This window comes from Panthera onca, chromosome B1, assembly GCF_046562875.1.
Source record: "Panthera onca isolate mPanOnc1 chromosome B1, mPanOnc1 haplotype 2, whole genome shotgun sequence".
In the NCBI taxonomy this organism is placed as follows: domain Eukaryota; kingdom Metazoa; phylum Chordata; class Mammalia; order Carnivora; family Felidae; genus Panthera; species Panthera onca.
This window is the reverse complement of record NC_138342.1, coordinates 120,442,332-120,455,957: the sequence shown is the minus strand read 5'-3', so window position 1 is coordinate 120,455,957 and position 13,626 is coordinate 120,442,332. Positions and strand designations below refer to the sequence as shown.

The window sequence follows — 13,626 nt, the reverse complement described above, 5'->3', positions numbered from 1 at the left end:
CCTCCTCCTAGAATGTAAACTCTGTGAGAGCTGAACCTATGGCTGCCTTCTTCAGAGTTGTAACCGCAGTACCTGGCAGAATGCTTGCACACAGTGGGTTTTCAATAAATGGAGTTACAATATGGCCAGAGAAGTGAATTCTTTCATGATAGTGAGGATGATGAAGACAAATCGCCTTTAGGGTGACACTGGAGTCCCTGATAATGTTCTCAAAGTGTTGACACAGTTTGTAAAAACTAAATGTACAATTTTCAATTTGGCTTCTATGTAACAATTTCCTCTTCAATTCCTCTTGTAGATAACTTCTTTTCAAATCCAGGATTAAAGAGCTAAAATATAGGACTGTCAAAAGTTCAGAAATAACAGAAATAAAACCAGCGAATCACTGAAGTAGTAATTAGTAAAAGTTTATTGTGCACACACCAAAAAGTCTGCAAACCAGAAGCGCTCAGACCAAAACATGGAAGGCAGCTCAAGGGGTATATTGTGATAAAGTAGTTCCTTTAGGGAGAAGGCAGACTATTCTTTACAGTGATTGGTTATAATACTAAAATTTTCTTAAATGATAGGGAATTGGTCAATGGTTACCTCATATCCATCTCGAGAAATAGTTCAGATTTTGTTTATGGTTTTCAGAGGCATAAGCAAGAAATGACCCAGTCAGTTCAGCCTTGCAAAATAAGCTAAATTAGGGTTTCTTTGTATGACTTAACTGATTTTGTCTGCTTAGGGGATTTTCAAGGCTGGTCTCCATTTGTTTTTTAACAAGGACAAAATCACAACTCTTTATTAATGATTCATTAGTGTTTTTTTCTACGTTGCATCCAATGGATTGTACAATTAGGGGACTTTTCAATGAAGCTAAAGTTTGCCTTGCATAATAAATTCCTTAGCGAAGATAAAATTCAATCATCAGATACATTCAGAAGCATGAACTAAATCTCTATGGAAATGGGATTTCCTCTGGGCAAAATATTTATACATGATATGCATATGTTAACTGTGACTCATATATGAATGCAGAGAACTTACACTAAGCCTGATCTAACACAGATAGAGGAACAAAAATGCATTTTCTAGTATTTCTGCGTGTGGGGAAAGGGATCAACCACATACTTACTTGGTTTTCATATTGTGTATGTTGGTTTGACCTTATGAGCCTTTGAATTTGATGGACAGAAGAAGTAACACATCAAAACACATAATAGGGCTCTCTCACAACAGTAACAGCAGCAAAAGAAATAATTCCATCGATTCTCTGTTCTGAGGTGAAAAATGAGAGTATGTAAAACTAGGTTTCTGCTTGGGTTTTAAAAATCTCTGGGCTCACAAATTATGTATTGGTTCAGTTTGCATTTCCATGTCCTCTGACTTCTAACCCATTTTTGCTTATTGCAAGAGAGTGTAGAAATGATATTCTCTCATATCTTTTCTTCATCTGAAATTTTTAAAAGGTAAGGATATAATCCACAAAAATGATATTGGACTGTAAACCTAATTTTTATTAGGCTTGCCTTTTCTATTTGGAGTTTTAAGTCTATGGATTTGTGCTTGATTAAATGTAGTGTGAGGCCAATGCTTTCAGCATATAGGACAGCAGGTGAGACACAAACACTGTATTCTAGTCTACACAAATAACATTAAGCTGGTTTACTACAGAGGACAGTTTAAGAAGGCAAAATTCTGAAACATAAATGAAAAACTGATTTTGTTAAGAATTCAGGCATGAAAAAAAAACACTTAGGGTGTTTTACATGATTAGTTCTTTTCTTAAGTTAGCTAAGAATGTTTTAAGAAGCTTCACATCTATGCCTTGAGTTCCTTAAGATTAACTGAAGTGACTCATACTAAGTAAATAATGTGTGAGGAATTCTGAGTGCTGGAAAATGCCAAATTAAAAAAAAATTAATGTTTATTAATTTTTGAGAGACAGAGATAGAGCATGAGCAGGGGGTGGGGCAGAGAGAGAGGGAGACACAGAATCCGAAGCAGGTTCCAGGCTCTGCTCTGTCAGCACAGAGCCCAACGTGGGGCTCAAACTCACCAATGACGAGATCATGACTTGAGCCAAAGTCAGATGCTTAACCAACTGAGCCACCCAGGTGCCCCTGGAAAATGCCAAATTGGACTTGTGTGCTTATATAACAAGAACAGATCATTGGCCACTATAAAATATTGGTGACATGACATTATGATTTTCCTTCCCCATCCCAACAAACACTGTAAGGAGGCTAACTTTTGTCTAAGGGTTGGAATAGCAACTTGCAGTTAAAAATGGTGCACTTTTCCTATTCTCCATCAATAGAAAAGCTAGGAAAAAAAATAAACTGTAGATTTTAAAAACCCATTTCAGATGAAATTAAAACAAATAAACAAAAAAACTTGCCACAATCTCAATCCCTAAACTTTAAAGTGTGGCTGTAAAATACTATTTGATATCAGGGAACAAACTGATAGCCAACACACAACTCTTTGAAAGTCAAATAGGATATAGATTTCTCCAAAACTATCTTGAAAGAAATGCTTAAGCATACATTGACTAGAGTAATGGAGATACACGAGCATGGGTGGGGTACTGGGGATAAAAGAATGTTTTGACAGATAACTGGTTTGTATTGTGAAATGGAGAGAAAATGAATTTGTAGGAGATCAGTTCCTAACCTGGAGTCTCTCAGTGAAGAACGGACCCACAAATATATGGTCAACTAATCTTCAACAAAGCACGGAAGAGTATACAATAGAAAAAAAGACAGTCTCTTTAGCAAATGGTGCTGGGAGAACCAGACCACAGCATGCAGAAGAATGGAACTGGACCACTTTCTTACACCATACACAAAAATAAACTCAAAACGGATGAAACACCTAAATGTGAGACAGGAAACCATCAAAATCTGACAGGAGAAAACAGGCAGCAACCTCTCTGACCTGGTCACAGCAACTTCTTACTAGACATGTCTCCGGAGGCAAGAGAAAAAAAAGCAAAAATGAACTATTGGGACCTCATCAAGATAAAAAGCTTCCGCACAGTGAAGTAAACAATAAACAAAACTAAAAGGCAACCGACAGAATGGGAGAAGATACTTGCAAATGACATATCAGGTAAAGGGTTAGTATCCAAAATCTACAAAGAACTTACCGAACTCCCAAAACACAAATAATCCAGTGAAGAAATGGGCAGAGGACATGAATAGACATTTTTTCCAAAGAAGACATCCAGATGGCAAACAGACACATGAGAAGATGCTCAACATTGCTCACCATCAGGGAAATACAAATCAAAACCACACTGAGATACCACCTCACACATGTCAGAATGGCTAATTTCACAACTCAGGAAACAACAAATGTTGGTGAGGATGTGGAGAAAGGGGAGCCCTACTGCACTGTTGGTGGGAGTGCAGCCACTCTGGGAAACAGTGTGGAGGTTCCTCAAAAAATTAAAAATAGAACTACCCTATGACCCAGCAATTGCACTACTAGGGATTTATCCAAAGGATACAAAAATGCTGATTTGAAGGGGCACATGCACCCCAATGTTTATAGCAGTGCTATCGACAATAGTCAAAGTATGGAAAGAGCCCAAATGTCCATCAACTAATGGGGGAATGGATTAAGAGGATGTGGTATATACTCACAATGGAATACTGCTCAGCGACAAAAAAGAATGAAATCTTGCCATTTACAACAATATGAATGGAACCGGAGGGTATTATGCTTAGCGAAATAAGTCAGTCAGAGAAAGACAGAGATCATATGATTTCACTCATATGTGGAATTTGAGAAACTTAACAGATGACCATAGGGGAAGGGAAGGAAAAAGAAGATAAAAACAGAGGAGGCAAACGATAAGAGACTCTTAAATACAGAGAACAAAATGAGGGTTGATAGGGGGTGGGGGAGTGGGTTAAAGGGGTGATGGGCATTAAGGAAGGTACTTGTTGGGATGAGCACTGGGTGTCATATATAAAAGATAAATCACTGGGTTCTATTCCTGAAGCCAAGACTATACCATAAGCTAACTAACTTGAGGAAAAACAAAACAAAAGAAAAAAAATGAAAAACAAACAAAAACACCATAAGTGAACTAGGTGAAAGAAATGGTGATAAGACAAAAATATTTCATTTTAGTCATAGTTTTATTAAAAAAGACCTTGCAAATTTCAGACAGTATACTGCAAAAATATATAAACAATTACTTTATGTCAGATAATGCTGGCTCTAATGAACCAGCAAATTTTTTATTATACATGCATGGCAAAAAAAAAAAAAAAGTGAAAATAAAATACCTGCACTTGGGAAAGCATGGAATACAAACATCATTACAACCATTAGTTTCCTATACACGATTCTACCTATCTACCTCAGTGGAGCTTTATTATTGTCACTCCCACTGAAGATTTACTGACGCATATTACCTGCCAGGCACATGCACTTTTTGTCTTTTATAACAGGTGCTTTATATATCAATTACAGAGTAAAACACCGGTTTCACACTTATTTCTTCCTTTCTCATTGGTAGTTAATTCTTCCTCCTTGTGCTACACCTAATGGAGAAGTGAAGGCTGGTGGTCAGTGGTCCTATGCTGGCTGGAACATACGGTTTCCCTGCCCCAGGGGTGCTCAGCCCCACAGCTTGTGCAATTTGACTATTGCCCTTGAACGAATGTCCCCTATTTTCTTACAGGAGGTAAACATCAATGCAATTTCGAAGGATAAAGTATATACACAATTTTATTCAATACTTTATATTATGCTACAAATATGTACAATTTCAATAATAAATTAAGAATAAATGAACGAAATAAGTACGAAGACAGTTCATAGACACCATGTTGCTCAATGACATTTTTCTGCCTTCATTTCTAAGAGTTCGTGTGATCCAAGATTCCAGATTGTCCTCTTGTTAAAAAAATCGGGGCAGCATGCAAGAAATGAGGAGTTTCACAGCCTCTAAGCCGCAGGAAGATGGTTGCTAACAGTAGAAATGCTGAAGGGGATCAATCACAATCAAGAGTTGATAAACATTTGTACAATATGTACAAAACTCTGCAGAAATTCTTTAATGTTCTTTTCCTCCAGTTCCTCACATTCTTTGCATCCTGTTTCAGTTATATTCTAGTGAATAAGAAGAAAGGATTAGATTGCAAAGACTACTATATCCCTTTCCTGGGAATATCACATCATTTGAACCATACAGTGAGGTCTTGAGACATAAAAACTTTGGCACATTAATGTCATATTTGGAAAAACCACTGGAAAAAACTGGGAGATCTGGTTTAGGCTTATTTTTCCTATAATGGGTTAAGGACATTGGAGAAATAAGCCATGTCTATCAGACCATGGACTTCCTGCTTAGAGCCCTTCAGTAGTTTCTGATCATCTACCCCATAAAGACCATGCCTCCCTTGCATGGGACACAGGCCCTCCTTGAGGGGTTCCTCACCTGTTTCTTTCACCTGTCCCCACCACCTCCAATGACATACCCTAAGTACAATGAGCTCATGCCTTTACCCCCACATACACATCATGCTATTAGATGCCTCACTGCCTTTGTTCTTCTCTCTGCATATTCCACACTTGCTATTTTAGCTACCACTACTCAGGCTGAGATTACTCAGGTCCTATCTCCATTAGGAAGGCATTCCTAAACCTAGGAGTTCCCCAGGTTGGGCTAAATGTTCCATCTTTACATTCTCAGAACTCTCCCTCATATATCAATCATATCACATCATATCATATCATATCATATATTGATATTAGGGAGTTTTTTGATTTTTATACCACTAGTCTCTAGGCTTTTCTAAGAGCACAAGGCCACATATTTTTGTTTCCCTAGCCTTTAGCATAAGGCCTAGCACATAGTATTCCCCCAGTCATTGCTGGTTGAACTAAACTATTTAGGTGAATACCACAAATTGTAATTCAAACACCGTTTCATGGATAACTAGAATATTCCGAATGTAGTAATCATAAATAAACTACTTAGAGATCATCCAAACCAGGAAAGCTGTACCAGCAAAAATCAAAATTAGATTTTATGTCCATTAAGCACTTGAAATTCAGATTCACCAACATTTATCAAGCACATACTCTATGCCAGGGACTGTCATATTCTATGTAGCGCTGTCCTATTTGAAAATAATCATGTCAGATAGCAAGGCAGAGATATTACACGATGCATCTCAGTTGACATAACCAGTGAAATGCTCTACATCCGGCTCTTCTGACTACAGTCTTGCCAGCTCCTTCTACTACACATGTTACACATACCAGGCCATGATGACGGTGACTGTGAACATGCACATTGAATATTCTACCAATAACAGAGATGTAACCTATCACAAGAGTATTTTAAACATCAGTATAGGCATTTCATAAATATATTAAGTGTCTAGAATATGCCCGGCATTGTTCTGGGAGCTGGGATACAGCTCTAAAACACACACACATATACACAGACACACAGAAATACCTGCCCCTTAGACACTGACATTCTAGTAGGGAAAAGCAGACAAGTAAGTAAAATGTCAGATAGTGGGGCGTGCAGAGAAGGGGACAGGGTGTGGGGGTGGATTGCAACTGTGAAGAGGTGACATCACTGAGAAGGAGACATTTAAGCAAAGACCTTAAAGCAACCTGGCATTTTTAGAGCAGTTCAGGGTGTCCAGCCCTACTCGCTCAGAGGGTCTTGGAACATTCAGTTACCTCTGCCTGTTAAACATACTTCCCCAGATAGGAGGCTCATTCCCTCATGTCTTTCCAAATGTCAGCTTAGCAGGTAAACCTCTAAAATAGAACCCCGGCCCTCTTACCTGCCTTCTTTTTGGCCACTGATTTAATAAATAACTGAGTCATTACTCATTTCCTTTTGCTTGCTTTATTTATGATTTACGTTTTACTTATGTCCTTTAAGAGCAGAGACCATGTGTGTTTTTTCACTTCTGTTATCCTAAAGGCCTACAACGAGGCCCCAAAAGTATATGTTAAATTCATGAATTATTGTTATGCCTTCTTTGTTTGTAAAACTTCCTTCTATCCACTCTGCTTTGGCCACTAGTGTTTTGCCATGAAAACCATCATTCTTTTACTTCAGGGCCTTTGCCCAGCTCACCCTCAGGCCTGCTGTGGGAGTCCTTTGCATTTTCTCTCCTAGAACCATACTTCTCGTGGTGCATGGCAAGGCCCAAATTCTACTTGAATTTTTAATATTTTTATTATTATCCTCTTGTGGCATTTGTCCTTCCAGTGGATAAGAAGAAGACCTCCCCTGAAGCGAAGCCGCTTGGGTATGAATCTGGCTCCCCTTTTACCAGCTGTGTGGACTGGAGAAAGTGATTCAAGCCCTTGGTGCTCCGATTTCTTCAACCTTAAAACAGAAACAAGGAGGGGCACCTGGGCAGCTCATTTGGTTAAGAGTCTGACTCTTGATCTCGGCTCAGGTCGTGATCTCACAGTTCATGAGTTTGAGCCCCACATCGGGCTCTGTGCTGGCAGTGTGGAGCCTGCTTGGGATTCTGTCTCTCCCTCTTTCTCCCCCTTCCCCTCGTGCATTCTCTCTCTCTCAAAATAAATAAATAAACTTAAAAAAAAACAGAAACAAGGGTAACTCACAGATTTATTGTGAGGATGTAATGAATCACCATTTAAGCCTCAAAGAACAGTGTCTGGCATAGAGTAATTACTGAATAAATGTGGATTGCTATTATTGATGCTAAACACTTAACTATGTAATTAGAACGATGTCTATCCACTGCACCTGGTGATAAACACCTTGGGGCCAACGACCTCACTGGTTCATCACTGTCACTCTAGCACAAAAGGGCCTGGAATCACGCAGTAAATGTTTGTTGAATGAATACACTGATAGACCACTTTAGGATTTTGGACACACTATTGATGGTGCCAGTTCTGAAGGTCACTCCGCTGGCATTAACTCCCTCTCCCAAGTGCCTCTTCGGACAATCTGCTTGTTCATTACATCCAGCTAATGACTTCTCCCAACCAAGACATAAACATCCGTTATAGCTCTGTATGACTATTGGGTAACTCACCCTGTTAGAAGATAAACCGCTGTTTGCTAGGATAATAATGTTTTCTACTGTTTGATGAATGGTCTCGTTTTTGGACTCAAGCGAAATAACATGTAACTCCAGGAGAAAGCACTTCATCGCTGTTACTTTGCAATTGGGCTAAAAAAAGAGTTACAAAGAATCACTTTGAAAAAAAAGTATCTTTCCATTATGCACTTTTACATAGATGCAATTTTGATTTTTTTAAAAAGTTAATCCAAATATTTTATAAAGAAACACAAAACCCCTAAGAAGTTTTACACAGGAGGCAATTTTTTGCTTTGTTTTGTTTTTAAATCAAAACCAAAACAGACAATAAAACAATCTAAAAAGATGGCAATAGCATACAGAAGAAAGAACACAAAGCTAGAAAACATGGAAATAACAGGCCACTTTTTCTCAATGAGAGCATTTCCTCCTTGTAAAAGGGTAGTAATACCAGCCTGAGACTCTCAAAACATTAGTATAGATAGTCTGCTAAAAGAATTTTTAGAATCAGACTGTACTGTTAATATCTGAAACAGTGACAGCTGCTGGTCATGCTAGTTCCATAAGTCCCAGAGCTCCAGGGGCAGAAGAAATCCCAAGAAATTTATTAGAAAAATCAGGGTAGGAGTACTGCCCATTCATGGGCTGGCCACATCAGAAAGGTACCTTTCAGATACCACAAAAATATGTTTCCCACAATAGTGACTTTAACAAAATCCCCAACTTAAAAGAAAAGAAGCATTAATGATCATCTGGGGATGTGACCATGGGTTGTCTGACTTTAGGTTCTCACTGCCTTGTACAATGCCTGGGATCCTACAGGCACTTCCAGAATGCTTACAGAATGGATGAAGGGAGGAGGGAACACACCCACATTCCTGGCATTGGCCATATTCCTTATCTCCCACAGCAGCTGCTCAGGATTGCAAGGGTAAATACCATCCCCACAGACAGATACGTAGGTAGGTAGGTAGGTAAGTAGGTAGATAGATAAAATAATAAATAAAACTGAGGCTCATAAATGTTTAGTGACTTCTTAGGCAATGCACCTAGGAAGTGGCTGAATCAGAGTTTACATCTAAATTTCAACCACAGCTTCTTTCTATAAGCCATGAGCTACAAGGTTATCTTCTTGCAAAAAAAGCAATCTCAGGTTGCTGAGTTTGGGTGGTTACCTGCCTGCTCTCTACTTTGAAAGAAAAATGGAAAACATACTAAAGCCTAAGGAGGAAGACAATGTCTATGTGTAGCACCACTATCCAAGGGGTTGATGAATATCTGGTTTTTCTAGCTTGTGGTGAAGCCCTCTTCCCAAAGCTGAAAAAGCCTTCGCAGGTGCAAATTCTTCGATTTCAGAGAAGTTCTAATTGAGCAATCACAGAGAGTGGACTCACTGTTCTCCTCGCACACAACATAGAGTTTGTTTTCCGTGTGGTGAAGAAGTTGGGGATTTGTTTCTTGTTTTTTAGTAGCCAACTCAGAGGGAAAGAACAGCAACATCGCTAAAATTATACATGCCTTAGGCAATGTCAGTGTATTAATGAAACAAGTTCAAGATCATTTTTTAATTCTGATAGGTTTTATGAGCTGTGTTTATTTATTTTCTCACATCGAGAGTAACTGGCCAGAATTCTTTTCTGACAATTGTAGAGATTCATGCAAAATGTGGAACATGAGTGCATTTAAGCAATTTGTAGAAAATATAATTAAGCGTGGAAATACACTCCAGGACTGGAAACAAGGGCTATGGCGGACAGCTTTAAATTGAATCCATTAACCTGATTTTTGCACTTAATTGCATCATGATCTAATTGCATCATAAAATATGTAATATGTTTTGTTTGACATTGATGGAAAAGGCTGTTTTATATTTTGATTTGGTACCATTATGAAAATAGCATCTATGTAAGCTCTTTGTCCCCAAGTCCCACAACCTCAACAATTACTTACAAAATGCATTGATCGCATGTTGTCAGAACACAACAAAAGTTAGACTTAAAAACTATACATTCTTCAGTAAGTTTATGAAAATATACTTCTTCAACTTTTGAAAACTGGAAAATATAACAATTTTCAAAAAAAAAAACTCTACTCACATGAACATCACTTTCAGTATATAAAGTGGCATCGATATGTAAGGACTGAAAGGAAACAAAATTAGATAATATGAAAAATTATGACCTCCTTTAGATATAGTGAAAACAACTTACTGAACATTTTAAACTTTTTAAATTACATTTTTTTAAATTTTGAGATGATTTCAGTTTCATATGCAATTATAAGAGAAAATGTAGAGAGATCCCACAAACCCTTCACCATTCTTCAGTGGGAATATCCCGAATGCCATAGTACAATACCATAACCAGGAAACTGACACTCATCCGATCCACCCACCTTGTTGAGATTTCACCAGTTCCATGTGCACTGATGTGGCTATGTAGTTCTACTCAGTTTTACCAGATGTGTAAATTCATGTAACCACCTCCACAGTCAAGGCACAGAACAGTTCCATCACCATTAAAATCCTCCTCCCACACTTCCATAGCCCAAACCACCTTTCTCCCTACACATTCCACCCCCCACTTTCTAATCCCTGGCACCCACTCTCTCATCTCCATTCCTATATCACTTCAAGAATGTTATATTAGTGGAATCATATAGTACAGAACCTTTGAGACTGGCTTTTTGAAAAACTTAATAGACTATTCTTTGAGCAGTTGTAGGTTTCTGGAACATGAGAAGAAAGTACAGAAACTTCCCAAACTTCCTTGTCCCCCTGCACAGTTTCTTCTATTATTAGTATCTTGCATTAGCGTGGTACATCTATTACAATTGATGAGCCAATACTGATACATCTGTAACAAAAGTTCATAGATTACATTGGGATTCACTCTCAGTGTTGTATATTCTATGAATTTTAACCAATATATAATGACATGTATCCACCATTACAGTATCACACAAAATAGTTTTATTATAAAAATCACCTGTGCTCCATCTATTCATCTCTCCCTTTCCTCTAACACCTGGAAACCACTGATGTTTTTACTGTATCCAAAGGACATTCTTATCCATTGGATACATTGTGCATCCATTGGATATTCTTATCCATTGGACATTCTTATCAAATGGATACATTCTGTATACATTCTTGCAAAATGTCATAGAGTTGGAACCACATGTAGCCTTTTTAGATTGGCTTTTTTCACTCAGTGATATGTTTTTAAGGTTTCTCCATGTCTTTTCATGTCTAGAAGCTCATTTCTTTTTATTGCTGAATAATATTCTATTGTATGGATGTACCTCTGTTAGCTTATTCAGACTGGCTTTTTTTCACACAGCATAATACTTTGGAGAGCCATCCAACTTGTTTTATCAGTAATTTTTTCCTTTTATTTGCTCAGTATTATTCCATGATTAATGTACCACAGTTTATTTACCTGTTCAAGGGCATTTGGGCTGTTTTCAGTTTTTAGCTATTATAAATAAAGGTCTATGAACGTACATGTGCCTGTTTTCCTGTGGAGGTAAGTTTTCATTTCTCTGATATAAATGTTCGAGAGTGCAACTGTTGGATCACGTGGCAAATGTGTTTTATATTGGTGGCAAATTTGTTTTATAAAAAACACCCAAACTATTTTAGAGTAGCTATAAAATTTTATTCTCGTCAGACATATGTGTGATCCAATTTCTCCACATCCTTGCCAGCATTTAGCATTATTACTTTTAATTTAAATATTCTTACAAGTGTATAGTGATATGTCATTGTCGTTTTAATCTGCAACCTCTAAATAATATGCAGCAATTTATTGGTACTTTCTTCCAGAAAAAAGTCTTGGGGTGATTTATAATTTCTTCCTTTCTAATCTGCCCATGTTTAGTTCTTGTTCTTGCCTTGCCAATTTAGCTAAAGTTCCAACACTGTTTTGAATAAGAGTAGTGAGAGGTGACATATTTGCCTTGTTTCTAATCTCAGCAGAAAAACATTCAGTCTTTACCCATTATGTATGATGTTAGCTCTAAGTTTTTTGTACATGCTTGGTATCAAGTTGAAAAAGTTACTTCTCTATTTCTGGTTTGCTGAGAAATTTTACTAGGAACAGGTATATTTTAAAATGCTATATCTCCATCAATTGATCTGATCATAGGATAGTCTACTTTAGCCTGTTGATAAGGTGGATTACATTGACTGATTTTCCAATATTAAGCAGGTCTTGCATATTTGGAAACAATCCCTTTGGTCATGGTGTGTAATTTTTTTTAATACACTGGTGGATTTTATTTGCTAATATTTTATTGAGAATTTTGCATCTAAGTCATTAGAAGTATTTTCTGCTTTCTCTTTTGGTACTGCCTTTGTCTGGTTTTAGCATCTGGGTAATACTTGCCTCCTAATGAGTTAGAAGATGTTCTTCTATTTTTGGAAGTTATTGTAAAATTGGTGTTAATTCTTCTTTAAGTGTTTGGTAGAACACTCCAGTGAAACCAGCTGGGCATAGGGATTCGTTTGGGGGAGTTCTTTTTGGCGAATTCAGTGTCTTTAATAGTTATAGTAGTTTGGGGATTGTTTATTTCATCTTTGTTAAATTTTGGTAGTTTGTGTTTTTGAGGAATTGGTCCATTTCTTCCAAATTGTCAAATTTAGAGAATAAAGTTGTTTATAGTTTTTCTTTATTATCCTTTTAATGTCTGCAGATTCTGTAGTGATAGTCTCTAATTTCAGTCCTGACATTAATGGTCTATATCATCTCTCTTTTAATCTTTGTCAGTCCTGCTGGAAGTTTATCAATTTTACTGATTTTTTTTCCCCTAGTAATGAGCATCATGTTTCATTAAGTTTCTCTATTGTTTTCCTGATTTCAATTTCATTATTTTCTGCCCTTATATTTACTTTTTCTTTCCTTCTGCTTGTGTTAGGTTTATTTTGCTCTTCTCTCTCCAGTTTTTTGAGGTGGGAACTTGGCTAGTTGATACAAGATCTTTCCTTTTTCCTAATATAATCACTTAGCTTTACAAATTTCCTTCTCAGTAATGCTTTACCTGAATCCTACAGATCTTGATATGTTGTATTTTCATTTTCATTCAGTTCTATGTACTTTTTTTTATAAACTTTGAGACTTAATCTTTGACCTATGGAATACTTAGAATTATTATTATTTAATTTTCAAGCGTTTGGAGACTTTCCTGCTATATTTATATAATCGACTTCTACTTTATTCCACTGTGGTCAGAGAACATACTCTGCATGATTGCAATTCTGATGAATTTGTTAAAGTTTGTTTTATGGCCCATGATATGTTTAGTCTTGGTGAATCATGCCTGAAAAAAATACGAATTCCCTGTTGGTGGGTGAAAGGTTTCATCTATTGTTGGCTGACTGTGTTGTCGAGTTCTTCTATATCCTTTTTGATTCTCTGTCCAGTGATTCATTTGTTACTTAGGAAGCAGTAAAGTCCTCCACTATAATTGTGAATGTGCCTTTTCTCCTTTCAGTTTGATTCGTTTTTGCTTCTTGCCTTGTCAGGCTCTGTCATTGGGTGTGTACACATTTAAGATCACATTTTCCTGG

The 13,626-nt window shown here is 37.2% G+C and overlaps 1 protein-coding gene across 3 annotated transcripts in view; it reads right to left on the bottom strand.

The window, feature by feature from the left end:
- Positions 1-4,117: 4,117 nt before the first annotated feature.
- IL15 (interleukin 15) overlaps positions 4,118-13,626 on the bottom strand; it is a 79,163-nt gene continuing 69,654 nt past the window's right edge. For all 3 annotated transcript variants that reach the window (XM_060654108.3, XM_060654110.3, XM_060654112.3), the window contains exons 5-7: positions 10,154-10,198; positions 8,052-8,189; positions 4,118-5,115 (exon numbers count right to left, since the gene is read on the bottom strand). In XM_060654108.3, the coding sequence (XP_060510091.1) occupies positions 5,008-5,115; positions 8,052-8,189; positions 10,154-10,198 (291 nt within the window). In that variant the 3' untranslated portion in view covers positions 4,118-5,007. The remainder of the gene's footprint in view (positions 5,116-8,051; positions 8,190-10,153; positions 10,199-13,626) is intronic.